The 24,000-nt window shown below is 43.4% G+C and overlaps 1 protein-coding gene across 1 annotated transcript in view; it reads left to right on the forward strand.

The window, feature by feature from the left end:
• Positions 1-22,284, forward strand: part of stim1a (stromal interaction molecule 1a) — a 211,054-nt gene extending 188,770 nt beyond the window's left edge. The window contains 6 exon segments of the mRNA XM_060897769.1: positions 1,066-1,233; positions 1,900-2,000; positions 3,535-3,681; positions 3,683-3,768; positions 17,921-17,984; positions 19,052-22,284. Of these exon segments, the coding sequence (XP_060753752.1) occupies positions 1,066-1,233; positions 1,900-2,000; positions 3,535-3,681; positions 3,683-3,768; positions 17,921-17,984; positions 19,052-19,562 (1,077 nt within the window). The 3' untranslated portion in view covers positions 19,563-22,284.
• The last annotated feature ends 1,716 nt before the right edge of the window (positions 22,285-24,000 follow it).

Here is a 24,000-nt window from a genome sequence, read left to right on the forward strand (position 1 = left end):
TTTCAATTAAAGGGATGAGAAAACTGTCCAAAATGTCAATGTAAACCTGGGCATTTATTGAAGAAGTAACCACAGCCATCTCCCCAGTGCCTTTGCCTGACATGCAGCCCCAGATCATCAAGGATTGTAGAAATTCGGATGTTTTCTTCAGGCAGTCCTCTTCATAAATCTCACTGGAACGTTCCAGCATCATCACCTTGTCCAATGCAGATTCGTGATTCATCACTGAAGACAACTTTCATCCAGTCATCCACAGTCCATGATTGCTTCTCCTTAGCCCGTTGTAGTCTTGTTCTTTTCTTTAAGAGAAAGATTAAGAGATTTTGTTTCAGCTTTGTGCGTGATCAGGTATTCATTTATATCCGACATCCATCCAGAAGTCACCGAGAAAGCAAGAATCTGGTTATAGTTTTGATCCAGAGAGCTGATTGTAGAGAAGACACAGGTGTGCATCAGGCTGTGTCTGGCCTCGTGCTGGCACGACAAAACAGAGAGTACGTGTTTCAAGTCTTAATCTATAACAGACACCCAAAGTACCCGAGTTTGCAAACGAAGCCCATTTTAGACCAGAAGCTTCTCCTTAAACGGACCTGTAACTCTAAAGATTCAGCTCCTCATCTGGAACAGTAGTGCAGTAGTAGTTCTTACTGATTTATTCAGTACTTCCTGAACCCATGTGTGACGGAGTCTAAAGGGTTAAATCGGCGCTTTTATAAACCAGTTCAAGGCTGCCTTTGGCGTTTTGTTTTTCTATCACGCGACGCTGAATAAGCGCAGTTTTGATTCATTATCGACTCATGCACTTCGTATGCTTTATCTCGTCATTTAAACAGAACACACTCCGAACCCCTCGCACTTTTACTACGCCCAAACAAATTTCCATTAGTTGCTGGGAAACAACACCATTATAATTCTTAAGCCTTCATCCTTAACCAGCCGAGGCGTTCTCTCTCTCTCTCTCTCTCTCTCTCTCTCTCTCTCTGAGCCTGTGGCACTACACAGAGAAATGTTGCACCTATCCGCCGCATGCACCCAGTATTAAGCTGTCTCTGGCGCCCCCTACAGGTACGCATGGCGCTGAAGAAGGCTGAGAAAGAGCTGGAGTCGCGCAGCAGCTGGTCTCCACCTGAAGCTCTGCAGAAATGGCTGCAGCTCACACACGAGGTGGAGGTGCAGTACTACAACATCAAGAAGCAGAACGCTGAGAAACAGCTGCTCGTCGCCAAAGAGGGGGTGAGTATTCTGCGCGTGTGAGAAATGTGGATTTTTATTTATTATTATTTTTTAATTCTTTTTTTTTTTTTTTTACACTTACCCTAAAGGTATTATTATTATTATTATACTTTGTAGGAATTCACTGCCATTTATTCTATTTGTGTTCCACTGGAAGATTTTATTTATTTATTTATTTATTTATTTTTTGGGGGGGGGGGGGGGGGGTATGTTTAATAATGCATACCTCAACGGATGATTGTTGTTCTAACTTTCTCGGAAATCACTGGAATTTATTCTGTTTATTTTCCACTGGTAGATTTTTATTGATTTTTGTTTGTTTATTTATTTGGCAAATCACTGGCAGTATTTTATTTATTTATATTATAAATACTTTATTGTAAATATATGAGAGGTTTATTATTATTATTATTATTATTATTATAGTCAGCATTTTTTGGATTGTTTTTGTTTCAGATCGTGTAAGAGCAGTTTTTCTGATTTCCGCTGACTTTTAACCTAAACTACTGTTTAAACTTTTAATGATGTAGGTCTTAATGAGTTTTCAAAAACACAATTAAATTTCCACAGCAAGTGTGAGTCTGATAGCTTTTAATCAGAGTGAAATGTAACTCTCTCTCTCTCTCTCTCTCTCTCTCTCTCTCTCTCTCTCTCTCTCATTCCCAGGCAGAGAAAATAAAAAAGAAGAGGAACACGCTGTTTGGGACGTTTCACGTGGCCCACAGCTCCTCACTGGATGATGTGGATCACAAAATCCTGGCAGCGAAGTGAGTCAGCGCTCATATTTACACCAGGTTCATGATCTGAACTGATACTGACTCAAGGGCCACACCCCCCCAAACTCCCGCCACGCCCCTCTCGACTCCCGCCACGCCCCTCTCGACTCCCGCCATGCCCCTCTCGACTCCCGCCACGCCCCTCTCGACTCCCGCCACGCCCCTCTCGACTCTCATGCTGGTTTTCTTGTTCACTTCCACTGATGTGAAATGACTTGATTCTGCTCTCGTTGTGTTTATCTACAGCATTTGAAGGCTTGAGCTCATAATGTACAAGAGAGTTTTTCGTTTTCACTTAAACAATTTATAATTTATTTTAATAAATAACTAATTGTAATGGGTTAAAAAATCTCACTTTCTTTGTTCTTTGACTCTTTTTCCCTTCGTTTCTCTATCTGTCTGTCTCTCTTTGTCTCGCTCTCATTTGCTTTTGCTTCCCCCCCACCCCCCCTCTCTGCCCCATCCCCCTCTGTCTCTCTCTCGTGCTCTCTCTCTCTCTCTCTCTCTCTCTCTCTGCCCCGTCCCCCTCTGTCTCTCTCTCGTGCTCTCTCTCTCTCTCTCTCTCTCTCTCTCTCTCTCTCTGCCCCGTCCCTCTCTCTCTCTCTCTCTCTCTCTCTCTGTCATGCTCTCTCTCTCTCTCTCTCTCTCTCTCTCTCTCTCTCTGTCATGTCTCTTCTCTCTCTCTCTCTCTCTCTCTCTCTCTCTCTCTCTCTGCCCGTCCCCCCCTCTCTCTCTCTCTCTCTCTCTCTCTCTCTCTCTCTGCCCGTCCCCCCCTCTCTCTCTCTCTCTCTCTCTCTCTCTCTCTCTCTCTGCCCCGTCCCCCTCTGTCTCTCTCTCTCTCTCTCTCTCTGCCCCGTCCCCCTCTGTCTCTCTCTCGTGTGCTCTCTCTCTCTCTGCCCCGTCCCTCTCTCTCTCTCTCTCTCTCTGTCATGCTCTCTCTCTCTCTCTCTCTCTCTCTCTCTCTCTCTCTGCCCGTCCCCCCCTCTCTCTCTCTCTCTCTCTCTCTCTCTGCCCCGTCCCCCTCTGTCTCTCTCTCGTGCTCTCTCTCTCTGTCTCTCTCTCGTGCTCTCTCTCTCTCTCTCTGTCTCTCTCTCGTGCTCTCTCTCTCTCTCTCTCTGCCCGTCCTCCCCTCTCTCTCTCTCTCTCTGCCCCGTCCCTCTCTGTCTCTCTCTCTCTCTGCCCCGTCCCTCTCTCTCTCTCTCTCTCTCTCTCTCTCTCTCTGTCTCTCTGCCCCGTTCCCCCCCTCTCTCTCTGCCCTGTCCCCCTTGGTCTCTCTCTCTCTCTCTCTCTGTCTCTCTCTGCCCCGTCCCCCTCTGTCTGTCTCTCTCTCTCTCTCTGCCCCGTCCCCCTCTGTCTCTCTGCCCTCTATCTTTCTCTGCCCCCTCTCTCTCGTGCTCTTTTATTTATTTATATATATATATATATATATATATATATATATATATATATATATATATATATATATATGCACCCCCCCCGTCCCTCTCTCGGTCTATCTTGCTTTCTCTCTCTCTCTCTCCCCCAGGCAGGCTCTGGCAGAGGTCACAGCTGCCCTGCGAGAGCGGTTACACCGGTGGCAGCAGATCGAGATGCTGACGGGTTTCACAGTTGTGAATAATCCGGGTCTGCCCTCACTCGCCTCCGCCCTCAACCTCGACCCCAGCTTCATGGGCGGGCCGCGCCACGCCGCAGCCCTTCGTCATGTCCGAAGATATGGACGACATGGACGAGGACATCGTGGCACCCGGACCTCTGCAATGTAAGGACTTTACAGACTCGAACGGGTCCAAGGCTCGGTCCTTTAAGGGCTCGCAGAGACAAACTAAAGGCCTGCTGCTTAAAGCTAAAAACCCCTCCTCCTGACTGTGAGAGATGTTCCATACACACGTCAGAATGTCAGTTTTGTTTATGAAAAGATGCAGGGATGTGGGCTTGTAACATGAACCATAACTCTTGCTGTGTGTAAGAACAGAGCTCTGCTTGCTTTCTGTCTCGTGGAACGGGGTTTTGGATTTCAGGTGCTGTCCAAGATCTTCCTTATGATGATTTTGTCCCTGTTTTTGGAAATGGCACCGGAGAATACATGAATAATAACGACACTGAATCTTGGTGGTTTTGTTTTTTTTTTTTTTTAGTCAGCCTGCAGTAGTGTGTATAGTCTCTGCATCATTGAAAAAGACAAGTCAAGTCTATTTTAGATTTATTGACTTTTTCAATTATTCTGCGTATTTAATTTAATCTAAGGCTGCTTTCACACCTGTTAGTCCGTTTGTTCATCTGAATCAACGAGAAATTGGTATATTTAAAAAAAACGTGTTAGCTGCTTGGATTGGTCTGTGTGTATGTACTGTACATGTGGTTTGAATTGTATATACCAGCGTTGTAGTCGAGTCACTAAACCTCGAGTCCAGTCTCGAGTCCCCAGTGTTCAAGTCCAAGTCATTATGGGACATGAAACATAAAAGCACGCTATATCAGTTTCTTTCCATTAAAAATATGAATTAATTGCATCAACAAATACAAAATCATCTATTAAATTCAGCAAAATCGTTATATTCGTGATGATTATATGGCATTTCTGCTCGAGCTCCGATATGCATATTTTACAACCGGAAGAGCCGCTGTCATGTGATCATACGTCACAAAAACTTTCGGGTACAGCACAAGCGGGTAGATGAATATGGAGGAGTGAATGACAAGAAAATTGTTTTTATAGTCTTTAACGTACATTGGACATCATGGTGTATTGTGCTGCTTATGGTTGCAATAATTCCAATGGGAAATGCCCTGGAGTAAGTTTTTTTGCATTCCCCAAGGACCCGAAGCCGAGGAAAGTGTGGGCTCACTACTGCCGTAGAAAAACCTTTGCACCTACTGTTTCCCACAAACTGCGTTCGGACCATTTCACTGAGGATTCTTTCAACTCAGGTACTGAGCGATATTAATTGCCGAGCCAAATTAAAGAGGCCGTATAGCCGGGTTCACGGAGGCAGTGATAGCGCCATAATATACAGGGCCTAACATTCCTACAACTGTAGAGACAGTCAAGAAATCATCCTGTAACATTAATGGACATTTAAATAAATGTTAAGTTATGTTGGTAAGTTTGTTTAACTTTCATCTCTTTCGCCAAACGGCGTAGTGTTGTTGGCTGTGTGATGGCGTTTCGCCATTTTGAATGTTTTCATCTCAGACTCTGGAAGTAGGGCTGGGCGATATGAGAAAAAAATTATATCACGATATATTTTTTGAAAATTTTCGATAACGATATATATCACGATATAAATCAAATCACCATTTTTGTATTTTCTTTAATTTTCTGCTCAAAATATGAACATTACAAATTAGTAGTCCCTTCCTAATTAACAAAAATAGCTTAACAAGCCGTCAAGTTTCACAGAACCAAAACAAACCGGATGCACATTCTTTTGTTCTTTTTGTTCAAATGAATAAACTGAAACTGAAAAATAAAAACTATATACCATTTGTTAATCATTTGTGCAAATTCTAGCAGCTTTCAAATAAACATAAAAGACATATTGACGTGTAAACCTTATGCTGCAAGGAGAAAAAAAGTGCAATCCTGTACGTCAGTGTGTTTAAGGTTTTGTGTAACACTTTTTTGTATGTCCGATTTTAAATATCCAAAATACCTCCACACAACCGAAGATCTCTGGCCCTTCTTTTCAACGATGTCCTCCAGGGCAGTGCTCCGACTTTCCTGTTCAGAACTCCGGTCAGTCGGCTTCTCGCTCATTTTTATAATCGCTTTGTTGGAGAATTGCCGCGCTCCTGCAAACTTCACCACAGCCATGCTGTGCGTTGCTGCTACACGTGTGTGTGTTTGTGTGTGCACACAACCTAACTTGACGTGGCTGTCTTCCAACTGATTGGTTACGTGCGGTACTGTTTAGTTACGATTGGCTATTCGCGTGTCTGTCAAAATTTCGGATGAAGTAATTTTATTGAAGGCGTAGGCTTATCGTAGGCATATCGTACGTGTCTAATTTCTAATCGTAGAGATTTTATATCATGAATAACATCGTATCGTAAAATCGCCCAGCCCTATCTGGAAGGCATTGTATCTCAATCAATCTCGAAAAATATCAGCAAAAAAAAACCTAGCTTGCGACGGACTTTAGCTAGATCTATGATGAACTTTCAATGTATGATACAAAAATAATACTTCTTTCAACAGATCATTAGCCTTTGAGCGGAATTGTTTTTAACTTACCAGGAAGTGTTATCGAGCCGACCGCTTTCAGTTTCACGGGGATTGAATGAATTCTCACTCTCAGAATCATCTGACCCCGTCAGAGTAAAGACAAGATCCATGTTCATGTGACATTTCCAGGCTATCGGTTCGAATTGATAGGGTCTAACTTCACATCTCTGTGAAACATCAGGAATATCACTGTCGATGGTGTCCATTTCGGTAACCTGTTTACATTAGATTCCCAAGCGCTGGCTCCTTGGAAAGTTTTTTGTGACGTCACGGGTCCACGTGACCGCTTAGCTAATTAACGAATCATTGTTTTACGCTGATGTATAAAAAAGTTGAATAATGTGATGATTTTCACATTTTTGACGCCCTGCAGTGATTTAGATGGCATTTCTTATGTCCTTTATACATAATTATACCCAGAAAAAAATCCATGTCCCATGTCCTTTAAAGAAAATTTTAAGTCGAGTCCGAGAACAAAATTCCACCCACACCATGTGACGGTGTCTGTTTCAGCGCTGTTCAAGCCTAGGTCACAACCCGAACGTACGATTTTTTGGCCGTGCGATTTTTGGCGTTTCCCAAATCACTGGTTTTTTTTTGTTCATGGAGAAAGACGCGCGTTGGCCGTAAGTTTGTCTTGCAACCCGAAAAAAAACGTAAGTGCCCGTAGAGTTTGTTTGACGTGACAAAGAACCTCTGCAGCCGGTCTGCGGTTCGAAAATCACCACGTCACACGCGTGCCCTCCGTGCGTTTCTTGCGTTTTTTGCACGTAGACCGGCCGTAGGAGAGCACGTACAGCCGGTTGTGACCGAGGCTTAACGTTTGTTCCTGAACATGGCGTATGAACAGGTGAATGTGCTTCTCTTTATCAGGGAGTGTGAAGTATTCTGTCAGAGACGGTTGGGAGACGGATGTAAGTGCAGAAGGTGTGTTTATTGATACAAGTGAAGACGGTAAACGATCCAGAACGGCAGGCAAAACCGTAAAACGGGTCGAGCGAGGCACAAACGGGCTATCGTAGACTCGGCAGAATCAAAGATGAGAAACAGGAAATCAGGGATCAGGAAACCAAACAAGGAAATAAGGCTCGGGAATGTATCAGCAACTCAACTCAATACTTCGCAAAGGAAGTGTGTTTTCATAGTTTTTATATCGACGCACTGATTGCGCCTTAAAGTGCATATTCTGGACCGATTTCGTTTTTTTTTTTTTTTTATATGAAAGTCTGTCCCTTTACACACTCATCCAGAAGGGTAATTTTGCACAAGGCCATCTGTCTACAGCAGAAAAAAATAAAATAACAAAACGCGTCTGGGAAAATCCCAAGGGAGTCTGGAGCCAGATTCGTGACGTCACCTGCGGAAGCGCCAGCAGGCTGCGCGAGCTTTGCACGGTTTCAGTGCACAGCCTGTGTAGACCAAGCGCTCCCATTTCTCTCTCATTGTCCGGTCTTTTGGGAAACGATGAGTACTAATCCCATCAAGATTGGTGTTGCGACACCCTCCTACGATACATCTGTTAACCATTTTAATAATTACGCGATAACGTTGAAGAAATTTGCAGGTCGTTTTCTCATAAACAAACCAGCGCTGACATAGGATTCAGAGGGAGGCGTCCCGCACGCGACAATCAATGTTTCCCGGGAAATCCAAATGCCAAGTTTTTTCAGAGGCGGAACAGTTCACCTCAAATGACTCGATTTCAACTGAAATTTTTCTGGTATTGCGCAAAATGTGACCGATATTTGACCAAAGTTTAATATAAAATATTATAATTACGTTGATCTTGTGCCTGAATTTACCCGTGACGTGCACTTTAATCCTGTGCATGTGCGAGTCGTTTACGGCGCATGAGAGAGAGTCCGTTTCGCTGTCCGGAGCACCTGAGAGTCGATCTGATGCATGCGCCAAGGCGCACAGGTGTGACGCTCTTGCACGGAATTAGTTCAAAAATTAATGTAGATATAAATATCTTACGGCATGCTACAAAAAAAATAAAGAAAAAATCCAAGTCCTCGTCTCCAGTTTACGAGTCCGAATGCAGTGAATGCACGAGTCCGAGTCAAGTCACAAGTCCTTAAAATTAGGGCACGAGTCGGACTCGAGTACTATAAGCCTGGTATATACTGTATCTACAGTAGGCCTGCGCTATAGATTTAAGGATAAGCTCCAACAAAGGCATCAATCCCAAGCCTATAAATAAACCATAGCACAGAGAACCCAGAGCTGATGCGAAATAAATGATTAGATATTTGTACGAATGGTTAGTGATCATGCATCCAGAGTTGACTTTCTCTTTTTGTCTGAGCATCATCACAGCGCTCCAGCTCTGTCCTTTTGGCTCGGTTTCGCAGCTTGCATCTACACAAAAGGGGAAAAAAAAAAAACCACCTCTGCAACCCAAAATGCCCGGCATGTTCGATTCACTTCCTGCATCTGAGTCGATTCGGAGTCGAATCACTTACAGACCTGCAGCGATGTGGAGAAACATCAGGGTTCCTTTCGAACGGACTAAACAGTGGATCTGTGAAAGCAGCCTTATACCCTGTCCACACTAGGGATTTTGTACCGATACGAAACTACTTTCGTACCGCAACACCTGTCCACACTAGTAACTATACCGGTACTGTATCGGTACGAAACCCACAAATGTATGGGTTTCGTACCGGTACAGTATCGGTACTGTAGCGTGGACAGATGAAGCGGCTCTGTATCGATACAAATATAATGCGCAAGCGCGATGAACCGTTCCTACGTCTTCCGGGTTATTCATACAATACAATACGCAGGCACTTTCCAGCTGTAAAATGGCTCAAAACGACCGTGAAGCTACATGGAGCAAAGAAAGGGAGAGGGAGGAAGAGGGAGAAAGGGAGGGGGAGAAAGGAAGATTCGTTTTCTTTGTTTCTTTCTCAACTGCCTCGTGCGTTTTATATGATTTGACTGAATAAATGACCACCAGAAATACAGACTGTACACTGACAACAAAAAGCACACACACGTTTTTTCATCCGCCATATTCTTGGAAGGAAGTTACTCGGTAACCACGGAAACATTTCGCGCACACGCATTTCAACTACCGTGAAAGAAAACCGCAAACATTTCTCACTAGTGCGGACTAGGGATGTTAACCGATGACCGTTTGACCGGTGGTTGACCGAATCAACGTCAACCGGTTCATTTTTTTTTTGGTTGTCGGTAAAAAAAAAAAATCAATCGTTTTGGAGCGGAGGACTTGGAATTCTGTGCTGTAAACGTTTGGGGCGTGCCATGCGGTGTAAGGACGACAGCTGACGAATCAGAAACACCCATTCAGTCATGTTCCGCCCCAATTGAACACAGCTGCCACTCGGCGAAAGACAAGTGTAGACAGGCTTTTTAGCTTACAAATTACTATTGTTTTTTTTTTTTTTTTTAATTATTATTAGAAGGCACATGGAGTTTAGTCCTGCCTTGGCCAGTGCATTCTGAAAGTATGTTTCGGTCTGTAGCCAACAATGCATGTTACTGCAGATCAGATCTCTCCACGCAAACTAAATGCGCAGATGCCGACTTTTTCACGGCTGAATCGTGCAGATCCGATTGCTTTCCTTTGAGCATACAGAATTTACCCTGATGAAATTATTCAGACACTCCAACGCCCCCCCCCCCCCCCCCCCCCCAAAAAATAATCGGATCTTTGCACAATTCAGACGTGAAAAAGGCGGCATCCACTAAAAGACGCGCCGTTTGCATCCCTGTTAAACTCATAGGTTAACCGACTTTAACCGGCTAATGAGGCTCGGCGGTCGGTCAAGATTTTTTTTAGTTTTCGCCATCCCTAGTGTGGACAGATGCACTAAACTGTACCGGTATACTTTGTATCGATACAGTTATACCACTTTCGTACCGGTATGTGTGAACACAGCACAAATCTCTTTTATGTTACGAGATATTAGGCTTGACATTTGTTAAACTTGTGAACTTGTTTTCTGGATCATTCCAGTCACTTAACTGCCTTAAGTCTTAAATATGTAATCATATAATATAATAGCAACAATATTTATACCTCTTGGCGTATTCACGGTCTTGGCAGAAACCAGAACCAGTGCGAAACCAAAGCACGCTCATTCCTGTTCATTGTATGTTTATTTGTCAAGTTTTGTAATTCAGCGTCTCATAGGATCCCCGGTTTTTAACAGCCGTTCCTCTTTCATACTCCACTCACCCAACCTTCTAGATGCCATGCAGTTTACGGATCCATGAGTGAGTGACCTCCAGTCTTTAATTTTGGCTCTCATCACCTTTCCACCTGCCCCACTTGAGCACTTCCTCCTTTCACCCACCTCAAACCACGTACACCTCAATGAACAGAGAAACATTAACCGCGTGCTGCTCTTGTGAGATGGTTGACAGTGCATCTACTCAAGCGCTGTGTCCAAAATCACTCACTAGTGGACTATATAGTGAGTTCGCCATTTTGTAGCGCTGTCCGAATGGATAGTGAGAATTATTACACCCTGTATACGGGACTCGTAGTATCCCACAATGCATCGTGCAAAGTAGTGTACGACCGATGGTCACTAACCGAGCAACATATACATACCATCATGCATTGCGGTCACGCTGAAAGGGAAAAAAAAATGTGTTGGGGGTGAATGGATGGAGGAAGAAACGCATTATAAATGGACATTTAAGTTAAATTTAAAAAATAGTAAGAGAAAATAAGCTTTTGATTTAATAAAAGGCGGCGGTAAAGACAGGGCTCAACATTAAGGACTGCCCGATTGCCCGGGGCAAGTGAAACATGCATTTGGGTGATCGTAATATATGCAAGTTGGAATGAGCATATATTACGATCTAGCACCACAAAAATGAGGCTTTTTGATCTTTTATTTCAGTTCCTAAAAGCGTCCCTCGCTACGTATCCGCCATCATGTCTTGGCTGTTTTCTGAGTCTCGGTTTCATTTCCTGCTTTGCAAGTTATTTTCCATCCCCCCGCTGTTGTAGTACGGTACGCCTACTGTTTATAGACCTTGTGCATGACCTCACGCATCACGTGATCCCGTCTTTCATTCAAGCGAGGCTTAATCCGTCGTCAGTATGGTTAATTTTTGCGCCGTTTTTGCTTCTTCAAACAGAGAAATGGATGAAAGGCATCACCGTCTCTCCGCTATCAAGAAAAATGTTAACAAATGGAAGCAAATGATTCAAGAACAACGAAGTGGTTGAAGAATACGAAGAGAGGAGCTCAGCCTGAAAACTCCAGAGAAATTCACGATTGTATTTCAAATGTATTTTACAAAAACAAAGGCGGAAGTGAGGATGGAAGAGTTTGGTTAAGAATCTCGTTTTATTTTTTATTTTATTTTATTTTTTTTCTTTTCCTGCTCGCATTCGAGTCAGCTCCTTCATGAAAGTGTTTGATTTTCTTACAGGTGAAGCCGCTTCCTTATTCGACACAGAAAACCCAGACTGGTTTCAAACAACTCGGGCATAAAAAACTCAACAAGGAGCGACATGCGCGATAAATCCTGAAAGAACAGAACAGATTAAGAGCAGAGAGAGCCGGAGCCTTGTTTCTGTTATCAGAGAAGCACAGCCCTGTGCAAAAATATTTATATTAGTGCTGTCAAGCGATTAAAATATTTAATCGCGATTAATGTCGCGACTGTCATAGTTAATTATTAGTTATTAATCGCAATTTAATCGCACATTTTTGTCACATGAAAAACCATTGTAATTCTCTTATCAGCATAAAAAAGTGAATGGGCTTGCTCACCGTTCGAACTACAGGGGTACACGGGGGATCCGAGATCCCCTGAAACAGACATGAGATCCCTTGAAAACATGATTTGGGAAATGTTGGGGGGTCTCTAAAATATTGGCAAAATGATGTTTATTGACATAGCAATCGTGTGTAACGGGAAGCATTTGCATATCCGAAGTGAGCGCGCGATGGAGAGCCGCGCTCTGAGACAAGCGCAAGCACCCCCCCAAGGGAAAATAAGGGACCCCCCCCCCCGAAAATATCGGCATAGTTCGAACACTGGTTGTACCAATGTTTTTGTTTTGTTTTTTTATTGCAGAGCATAACACGTCTTGTCACAGCCACTGCAAAGTCGGGCTGGAGCTGCCGATGGGAAAACGAAACCTAAGCAGCCGAGCACCGTGGCTCTTCGGGGGAGGGCAGAGGACTCTGGCTGTGCGGGGCGTGGCATCATGTCACAGAGCGTTAATCTCGCGATAAAAAAATTATCGCCGTTAAAATTGAGTCAAGTTAACGTGTTAATAACGCGACATTCTTGACAGCACTAATTTATATATTGGGTTTTTTTTTTTTTTTTGGTCATATCATCCCTACGGAGCCGTAGAGGGGACATGGTGAATAAAAAAATAACAAAGCGTGGGAACGACTTATAAGGCGTGTGCACGAGATATTAATGCACGCGCACGAGTTATAACCCGTGCGCACGCTTTGCGCTCGAATTATAAAGGCGTGCGCATGGGTTATTAAAAAGTGAGGGAACGTCTTAAAACGCGTTCCCTCGGTTTATATCCAAGGCGTAGGAATGATATCCTATGTCGTTCCCTGGACTTATTAAAATATTCCCACAATATCCTTGTTTTCGTTTATCTCGTTGCCTACACACACACACACGTACACACAGGCTGTAGCTCACCATGGTAGCTCCGGAAATACTAGACGCTATTTTATTCTATTTTAATATTGGACTCCGATACACAAATCCTCGATGCACTCGCATCCCAACATGGCTTTATTATAAGTCTGAGACACCTCAAGAGAGTTTAGGTCAGAAAAACTACGACGGCGAAGCCCATTCTGTCTCAGAACTCTCTTGAGGTGTCTCAGACTTATAATAAAGCCATGTTGGGATGCGAGTGCATCGAGGATTTCTGTGTATCGGAGTCCAATATTAAAATAGAATAAAATAGCGTCTAGTATTTCCGGAGCTACCATGGTGAGCTACAGCCTGTGTGTACGTGTGTGTGTAGGCAACGAGATAAACGAAAACAAGGATATTGTGGGAATATTTTAATAAGTCGAGGGAACGACATAGGATATCATTCCTACGCCTTGGATATAAACCGAGGGAACGCATTTTAAGACGTTCCCTCACTTTTTAATAACCCGTGCGCACGCCTTTATAATTCGAGCGCACGCCTTAACGAAAGCGAGGGAATGATTTGTAACTCGTCCCCTCACTTTTAACTACCCGAGCGCACGCCTTAACGCAAAGCGTGCGCACGGGTTATAACTCGTGCGTGCGCATTAATATCTCGTGCACACGCCTTATAAGTCGTTCCCACGCTTTGTTAATTTTTTTATTCACCATGTCCCCTGTACGGCTCCGTATCATCCCCCTCTAGGTCAATTAAAGAAATAAAAAACCCTGTGCTGTGTCATGACAGACCGGCTGCACTGATTCAGTTACAGGTTGCCAGGTCTGTATAAAACACCCACAACCTACACACTAAACAATTTTAAACTCCAACATTATCATGTCTGTCATGACGCAGCACGGGGGGCGGGTTAGCCTAGAGGTGTATGATATAACAAAAAAAAAAAAAAGATGTATAAATATTCACACAGTACTGTTCAAAAGTCTTGGCACCCTATTGTTTTCTTCATACAAACTTTGCTATAGATTTCTATTTTATGATTTCTACATTATCGAGTAATGAACCTACAGTCTGAGCGAGAGAGTTCTACACAAACACAGTGAACTTTACAACAGCTGCACGCATGTGAAATGGAAATAAATCAACTAAGGCAGGAAAAACTATTTTGGATAAAATTGTTATCGTCCGATACAAGTAAAAAGTAACCAGTAACCAAACTTAATAATAAACTTCAACTCAATGTGGGATCTTCATTTCATGTTGCAATTCACAACTATTCTACGGTTTTCCTAAAAAAAAAAAAATAGTACTCGCAAAACAGGGGGCAAGTGGAAATTTACTCCCACTTTCCCCCCAGGGCAAATGGGTTTAAAAGTTAATGTTGAGCCCTGGAAGAAGAAAAAGTATTCAGCCTTGATTTAAAAGAACTGAAAGATGCAGCGGACATCAAGTACTTTGTATTTATTAAAGTGGGAAATATAATATGGATTTATCACAAAAATACATGCGTGTATTTATTTATTATTTTGAAAACCCACCAGCCGACTGATCTGGCACGTTTTAACCGTGCGACAGTAGTGATGTAAATAACCGTGCAGCGGAGTAGAGTCCGAAAGTGGTTTCTTCTTTTTTTTTTTTTTTGCCTCCATTTTACCAACGAGCTCACTCACATATATAGTCCTCTGTATAGTAATTCCCTAATTCTCATAGTGAGTAGGGAGTAGTGAATATGAGAGTGATTTTGGACACAGCTAAGGAAAATTTCACTCTTTTTCAATTATATTTAAGTGTTTTTTTTTTCCCCCCCCACAGCGGCATTCCCTTTCTGCGGTAACAATTTCGATGGGGATTTGTACGATGGATGCTTCACATAAACGGATTTATATTTAAAAAAGTGCAATCTTTGATCTGGTAGTTTTCTATAAGGAGGTGTTTGTTTAGGAGTTATGGACAGACTTTCCAGTTTCAGCGCTTTAAAACGTACGACGTGTCATTCTGTAATCAATACAAATTACTGTAGAATAAGAGGAATAAAACACTTGGGGACATGCTGTTATAGGAAAATGATCAACTTGTGGGTGTTAAGGCCCTGGTCACAGTACAGCTCGTGAATACTTGATAAAAAAAAAAAAAAAATTGTTTGCATCGGCACCAGTCGCGTGACGCACGGCGAATGTTCTCCGAGCTTTGAGAGCTGTTTTTTAGCGAGTCTCCACGTCATGAGTGGACAAAAACGTTGCAAAATATTTCAGTGCACGCGTTGAAATTTAGCAGCAATGTTTTCCTCAGCAAACTAAGCTGTGAAGACTTGCAGATGGGTTTGGGAAGCTCAGGGAATCTTTGTCGAGCCTCTTGAGATGTATTTGTCTCAAATCCATATCCCCGATGCTCACGGGAGCCTCAACAACACAGCGGCTCGACATAATGTGACCTTCTCCGAGACTGGAAAAGCGTATTTACATTCAGGATCCTTGTGCACACGCTTGGGACCCAGTCATTATGGGAAACACCTGATGCAGATTTGAGCGCAATCAGCACGCGCACATAAGGACGCTGTTTTCACAGAGACTTTGCAAGTATTCTGTCAGGTACGCGGCGGTAGACGGATGTAAGTGCAGGAAGTGTGTTTGTTTACAGAGCGGGCATGATATTTACCAAAACAAAACCGAAAGCAGTCATAAACATGGCTAGAAGCACACGTGACTGTGATAATGATAATACTTCGCAAAACCTCTGTGAAAACAGCGTCCTTATCTGCGCATGCTGATTGCGCTCAAATCGGCATCAGGTGTTTCTCATAACGACTGGGTCCTGTGAGCGGGCGTGGCCGATCGAGTGCACGAAGGTGTGACAGTCAAGTGTTTGCCTGCTGTGACCGTAGCTTAACAGCGACATCACGTCATCACAGCACCTCGTTGTTGATGATTTTCCTAGAAAAGCATGACACGCGTGTTCTGTACAAATTCATGAGTTATATTTCCAAAACCTTCATGGTTTCTCATGATGCAGGAAAAAGGGCTCTATAGGAATGCACGTTATAATATATATTTTTTAAAATAATTCATGAGCAGTTTTAATTAAAATGTGGCAGATCACAGAATCCAGGGACACATGTCGGCCCGGGGGCATTTTGAGTTATTGACAGATTCAGAAAGTACAGTTTCTAAGCTTTCCAATGATGCCTTCCATGTGGAGATCTGACAATATTTGAAGAATGTGTGGCCTTTTGAAAGTGTATACCTCTTAAAACAGGAAAGGGAGAAAATCGCCCTCAAAGTTTTCCATCTCAGCTACTCTGGGTGTAGGGCGGGCACATAATGGTGCTCATTTGCATGACATTAAGGAAAGCCCCACCCCCTACGAGCTAGCACGATACTACTTTCATGTAAACAAAGATCACCACGTCAGTTTTCCTTCCATGCAAAGTATGCCCAACACAATTATGAAGTACAAAAATAAGTCCTAAAGTATACTTTAACGTTTTGTGGTTGAAAAATTACTCACACCGTAAGAAAGAAAGATAGCACGATGATGACACAACTAACACAACGCTAGTTTCATGTAAAGCCTCGGTCACAACCGGCCGTACAGTACGCGCTCCTACGGCCGGCCTACATGCAAAAAACGCAAGAAACACACGGAGGGCGCGTGTGAAACGCACGAGAGCGCGCGTGTGACGTGCTGATTTTCGAGCCGTAGACCGGCCGCAGAGGCTCTTTGTCATGTCAAACAAACACTACGGGCGCTTACGTTTTTTTCAGGTTGCAAGACAAACTTACGGCCAACGCGCGTCTTTCTCCATGAACAAAAAAAAAAAACGCAGCGATTTGGGAAACGCCAAAAATCACACGGCCAAAAAATCGTACGTCCGGTTGTGACCTAGGCTTAACCAAACCACAACACTCTCCGTTACATGCAAAAATAACCACACAGCCTTAGATTAATAAACTCACCCCATCAGAAAGAGAAACGGCGCCTTGCACACACCAATGCCTCCGATGGAATGTAATCCTAGAACGGTCCGTGTATCATCCGATCATTCAAGTATTCCATTCAATCTGGAAAACGAGGTTGCGTTTTTTTTTTTTTGCTAGAAATGGTGATCTCCGATGTAAATACCGAGTGTCTGTTTGCTTCGCGGTGTTTCAGCTCCTCTGCGCTCTGTTTAGTAACTCATTCCATAGTGAAATCACACGCCTGTATGCAGTTAAGTAGCCACGAGCTCAGCTCGTATCATACAGCTGATTCGCGGAAAAAAACAAAAGACTTAAATCATCATGTGAATGGCCCATATGGTAATTTACCCACACCCCCCAGCAGGCTACAGTCCTGACAAAAACGAGACAATTTGCAACAAAAAAATGTATGCTTTTCCAACAAAACAATCTATTATCTGAAATACTGATTGCATTCTTCAAGATCTCAACTTGCACATGATGGAAAAAACAAAAATCACAAATTTCGAAAAAAAAAATACTACTTTTGCGATTATCTCGGATTCGTTTCGGCCGACATGCGTCCCTGGATTCCGTGAGGGGTCACAAATGAGCAAGACAAGGATGTGTATTAATTTTCTTTCTTTTTATAACAGATATTACAACGTTTGTGATTCTATTTTCTCATGATGGATAAAATGAGCCTCGTTATTTTAGGATTCAGGGATTGCTAAGAATATCGGTCCAATCTAATCATAAACTTTTTTTTTTTTCCCAGCCTGAATTGTAATTCTCAGATCTTAATATGACGTCTCTAATGAAAAGATCTCAAACTAAAGAACAGGAATTTGAATTAAGGTCGAAAGTGAGCCGGTTTCACATCGAATTCGTTTTGAAGAAAATAAAATGTCGTTATCGCTGTACTTCGTGTTTGTTCTCCTGATAAAGCAGCTGTATCTCATGTCTCACCCCCCCCTCCCCCGCATTCTTTACCTGAGTCTTGAGTTGCACTTGAACTTCCTGCTTACCCACACCTCCTGACACCAATCTTTTTCTTTTCTTTTTTTTTCTTTCCTGCTGTACTCGCTCAGATACCGGTGTAACATGTGTTGTTCTGTGTCCACAGCTCCCAGTATGATGTCTCTTCGCCAGAGGCACATTGACCCGCAGCTGGCCATGGGCTCTCAGAGGTTTGTAGAGAGCAGCCACGCGGCCGGAGGGCACCAGGGGGAGGGCAGTTCATACCCGCCGTCCTGGCCCAGGCCCAATCTGCGCCAGTCTCACGGGCAGGTTGACACGCTGGGCCTCGCTGTCTCCCACCCTTCCGTTTTCTACCCCTCTTCTCCTTCTTATTCCTCTTCCTCCTCGTCCTCTGCTCCTCATTCCTCCTTCTATCCTTCATCTTTCCAGCCAATGGACCCCATTCCAGACTCGCCCCCTCGTCGCAGTAGAAGCTATGGGTATTCGTGCATGCGTGTGTGTGTGCACGCGCGCATCCTGCCTGGCATGAAAGTAGCGCGGTTCACAAAACTAGTATCTCTGAACTCATCCTATTGTCTCGTCTTCCAGATATTCAAGCGTCAATGCATGTGTGTTGAGCCATCATCATGTTTTTGCTCTTTATTAGCATGTCTCTCTCTCTCTCTCTCTCTCTCACACACACACACACACACACACACACACACACACACACACACACACATTGTATTGCTGTCTGCTTTGCTTAACTTTTATAACCCTGCCAGAGATGCCAACATTTACAGTTTATCCTTGCCATTTACCATATCTGATTTGTTGCCATGACGATACCAGACACACCCAAAGACTACACTTTTCACCAAAAACGTGAACTGACGTGAACAAACATGAATTTGCCTTGCGGAAAAGTTATTACGCTGATACAAGATGCGAAAGATTCACTTTCGCTTCACGCCAACTTTATCACGATGAACTTCGTCCGTTGTTCACTTTGAGCCTCACTTTTGTGAACCAATAGAAATCAAGAGGGCGTGGTTTTGCTATTAGTATGGAGTTGTCGTGCTGAACTTACCGTATCTCGTGTGCTTGGCTTTTTGTTTTCGGTTTTCGCGATGTTGGCACCTCTGCACCGCTTTTTGTGTCAAATCGCATCCCTCAGCTTGACTCGCTTTCTAATTTTTGCTTACATGATCACTTGGAACAAAACTGCAGGCAGTACAATAAAAACTAACCTATCCCTGATTACGATCCCGCCTCATTAACACATCTTTCTCCTCAGGGATTTGAACCGCTCCGATTCGGACTCCTCCCTGTCCGTATCTCAGACCAGCGAACAGCTACGCCTGTCGTTGATTTCCAAGACGCCGCCCACGAAGCCCTCGTCTCTTCTTCACGGGTCCTACTCGCGCTCCGAGGAATCGGCTCCGTTCCACGCTCCCAACGGTGGAAACAGAGTCCCCGACTCGGGCGGTTCTCCTGACGGAGGCTCGGACAGCCCCATCCTGATGAAAAAGATCTACGGGATCGGGAAGTCAGCCAGCATGAGCGAGATCCACGGCTCCATGTCAGAATCGTCGCGCTCCTTAAGCCCGAACTCGACCGAACCAGACACGCCGTCTCCAACAGCGCTTCCCGGGATAGCGGCGATGAAGGGCGGGAGTCGCATCCCTCAGATCTCATCGAAGAAAAGCCCACTGGAGGAAGACAGCGGCTCCACGGGCGAAGACACTGACTCCACGAGCCGCAAGAAACACACCCCGTTCAAGATCTTCAAGAAGCAGAAGAAGTAACGAGGGTTTGGTTACAGACTGCTCGAAAAAAGATGCGTCTGGAGGCTGCTCCATGATTTCCTGTGTATTTGTCGTGGCACACACACATGCCTTGGTGAGGATTCTGTTGGGACTTCAGGAGGCGTCCTTGTTGTTCTTGTTGTTGTTATTAGTATTATTTTTATTCCTCTCCTTCTCAGTCGTTTTGTTTTTTCGTCAGAGGATTGAACTCCAGTGGGACATGGGAATGTAAAGTTATTTATTCTACAGCAGGCAGCGCCACTTTGTTTGTTTTTTTGTTGTTTTGTTTCTTGCCGTTTTCTCCTTGTACGTTCCTGATCGGCTTGCATGTCTTGGCTGAAATTTTTCGAACGCTCTTAAATGTTTGCTTGGTTCTCATTTCCTGCAGCTTGAACACACGTTATCTGGTGTTCTTTTTCTGGCAGCCCACTTTGTGTTCTTTTTCTTTTGTTTTTTTTTTGTCCTGGGGAATTTTAATTAAGACATTTTAAAGCAGTGTGATCAGTACTCGATACTAGACAAAGGCCAGGGGAGCAAAAAATAAAATAAAGAAAAGGGCTGAACCATGTTTGTGAAATCCTCCTTAAATCTGTTGCACTACTGCTGATTGTTCGCGAAGTGGTTCTGCAGTAATTAAGAGTCGTGGAATAGAGACGGAAAACAAAAGTCTAACGGTAGGCATATCAGGTGAAAAGTCAAATTCAGTCCAAGTTGCTTGAAACTGCTCTCACTGAATGCAGAACAACGTACTTTTTACAGAATTAAAACGTGTTTATCCGTTCTCCAGATATTACAAATCAAAGACTGAAGAAACGGCTTCATTTTTAGAAAAGTACCGTAATATTCTGTCTGAGGATCACGTGGTCCAAAATGGGCCTCGTTAACCAATGAGATCAAATGTTTTTTTTCTTAATGATATGTTGGGTTTTTTTCCAAGATATTTATATGGAAATTGGCGTGAACATAGATGGTTGTATACTGAATACAAAGTTTGTAAAATGAGTAAAAACCAATTATGCAGATTAGTACGTTAAATCGGTACACTCTCTTCTTCAAAGTTTCACCAAATGGCTTTATTTGTGCGATATAAAGCTGATCTTAACTCATTTACACATCGCAAAGGAGGAGAAATCGGTGTTGATTATAAAATCTGCATCAATAAGCACTGAACATCATTCACATCACATTCTTGATCGAAATAAAAAAAAAGTACTAAAAGATTATTTCTAATCCCCTCTTTGTGCTCTGTAGGGCTTTGTATTTCTCCGTAGGGCCTACTAGTGTTTATATGAAAGAATATAAATGATTATTTCGATTAATATTCACAGCTTTCAAGGCGAACCTCGAAAAAACTGTCTGATCCACATCCAATTAACAATTCACTGAACTGAACTGAAATTGACACTCGCGTTTCTGACTTCGGGTTTTTTAAAATCTCATCCCGACCACTAAGATCTCAATATTTTTCATCAAAACAACTCAAGTTATATTCTAAAATAGTTATTTATTTACAGGAATCAGTTTGATTTGAAAAAATAAGTAGGTAAAGCTACGAAAACTCATTTCAAAGTCTCCCGTGAATCATAACATCAAAACTAGCAGACGGAAAATTTTGCAAAATACTTCATCGGAAACACTCAGTGCGTTTACATGCACATCCAAATCGAGCTACTGTCGGTAATCGAGCTAAGGGTCCCAGCAGGGGTGCCAGAGAAATCCAATCCTTCATGCACACAAGGAAATCGAGCTATTGTGTGAGGTACATTGTGCACCCGAGCCACAGGTGGCGCTACACGCCCCATCGTGTTGGTACACTTCCAGTTGTCGTCATGAAGAAGAGCTATTCAAGAGTATAAACAAAGTTATCAGTTCCGTGTTCACAAGAAGAATGACGACGAGGACAGCAACATTGAGATATATTCATTCATTCAACTCCTTAAGCTGAATGAGCATGAACTCTATCTCCTCATTGCTCCAGAAGTGCACGTTTCTACTACTGTTGTCATGCCGACCGAGGCTGTTGTGTTTCCCGCTTGTGGTCTCGTCACTTCTGGAAGGCGCAGTGCTGAAGTAAGCAGCTCGACTACGTAGCTCGATAGGGTTTACATGCACTAAGTAGCTCGGCTACAATTGCATAATCTAGGTCGCGTAGCTCGATTACGAGAAATCCAGTTCGGTTCGAATTCAGCTGAGCTAAGGTGCTTCCATGGCATTTAGAACTTTGATTTCAGTCGAGCTACGACAGAAATTTGATTTTCTCTATGTGCATGTAAACGCACTGAGTGAGAGCGAGAGAACATCCCTATAAAAGTGATCTGATTGATATCCATGAGTAATCCAGTGGGAAACCGATCATGAGAGAAAGAGAGAGCCTGAGCGCTTTCCTATGACTCAAAAAGAAAAGCACCGGCAGTTTCCCGACGTCCCGCGAGCAGAGTTTTTACTTTGTTGTACCGACTTCAACCTGCTGTTACTCCCAAAGTACTGAACAGATCTTAACCAGATAGATTTCTCTGGAAAGCAGAGATTATAAGCTTTTTAATGAGAGTATTCACGAGTTAAGCAATGACAGATTTGGAAACTTAGATGAGCGTCTGCATGGACAATTTTCACAGCACGGCCAGCGAGCGTCTGATATGCCTACTCATGGTCTTGATCATTCCAACTCCTCTTAAAGGACCATATGCGCTGTGGGTTGTGATTAAAACACCACATGACTGTTTGTTTGTTTGTTTGTTTGTTTGTTGGGTACTGATTTTGTGATTTTTTTTTTTTTTCTCAAAAGTGGATTGAAAGAGGTTTTGGATTGTCGATTATGTTTGACGGCCGAACCGGGTGTTAAAGCTGTATCCATGCCTTGTAGACTAGATCAAAATGTATACCTAAAGTGTCTTGTACTTTGACGGCAGCCATTTTGACGGAAGAGAAAGCGATCGTATGTGTTAAAGTTCCACCTCGTGTATTTAAAAAGTTGCCAAACCAAAGATGGACTCCACCAAATTATATTATACAGTTAACATGTAGATTAAAATCAGTGTGATTTATAAGTCAGTCTGTCCCTAGTAGCTGTAAGTCTGAGATTTTGGCGACACTTTGATTAAACTCGGTGTTCATAAGGCTATGATAAAGCACCTGCATAATCCCTTTGACAGTTGAAACAAACTTAGATTTATACGACATTAGCTACGTTTACGTGGACGCTAAAAACGTGTGAATAGTCTGATTCGAGCTTGATCGGAATGAAAGGTGGTTTAAACCTCTGATTTTGATAGGCAGTTATTAGCCATGTAAATGTGCGACAGGATTGCCTTCTGCGCCTGTAACCTTCTGAGCATGTTCATGTTCTATAGACCTCTTGCAGTCACGTGACCGAATCCCGGCTGGAATGTAAACAGCCGCCATCTTGTCGGTCAACAACACAGCTGAATATAACCGACGGACTACACGGCTCATTTTTCTAATGAACTAGATATATGTCTAAAATAAACGACCTACAGATTAGTGACCCTTATCGATTACCGGACGTAGTTTTCATGACCGTGTCAGTGGATATTGAACTGCCAGAGGTGGAACACCCAGACGTGTATAATTACCTCATTAACTTTCCCTCGCTGTTCAGTGGTGAAGCACTGCGTGCTTATAAATCTCTGGACAGTTATCTTTACAGAAATTCAGGATTTGTCAGCCGCGGCATCTTGTAAACAAGAAAATAACAATCCTCATTGGACTGGTAAGTCACTTAAGTATTGAGTACTAGTACTGATACTAGATATATCAGTAGTATCTAGTATAGCACTGACCAGCCGATTATAGAATAGAATAAGGTAATTCCAGCTGTAATTCCAAATCGTCCATCTTGTTTACCATGGATCTGGCGTTGAAGAGGTAGAGGCTTGGCAGTGGAGGTTTGAGTAGCTGTTTCCTGGGCTTAGTCAACAGGCCGGCTCTGCCTGCAGCCTCGCTTTTGCTTCCTCTCCCGACGCCGCCTCCTTCGCCTGCCAGACCCGATAACAATCCACGGAGACCCCGCTGGTCTCGCTATCTCGTCCGGAATGTTGTGCATGCGATGGTTTATCTTAAAGTGGCAGGTCGATGGATTAAAAAGATGATGAATAGTACCAGTGCTTAATTTGTGAAGTGGGAGGTCCCGGGCCGGAACGCAGGAGGTGGGTGGGTCCAGCGACTCAAAAGGCGGGGGGCGTTTTTTTCTTTAAACTGGGCATCGGTCCAGATAGCCCCACTTGCCTCACCGCCATCACCAGTCTCATCTTCCCGATCCTCATCCTCATTCCCTCTGACGGTTGCAGTTGGTGCGCTAACACTTCTAGCTTCACCGCCATCATCATTCTTCTCGTATTCTTTTTGATCGTTCCCGCGGACTGGTACACTTGCAGCAGGTGCTGGTGCAGTGTCACTGTGTCCAACGCCGTCCATTTTA

The sequence above is a fragment of the Neoarius graeffei genome, chromosome 17, assembly GCF_027579695.1.
Source record: "Neoarius graeffei isolate fNeoGra1 chromosome 17, fNeoGra1.pri, whole genome shotgun sequence".
Classification (NCBI taxonomy): Eukaryota; Metazoa; Chordata; class Actinopteri; order Siluriformes; family Ariidae; genus Neoarius; species Neoarius graeffei.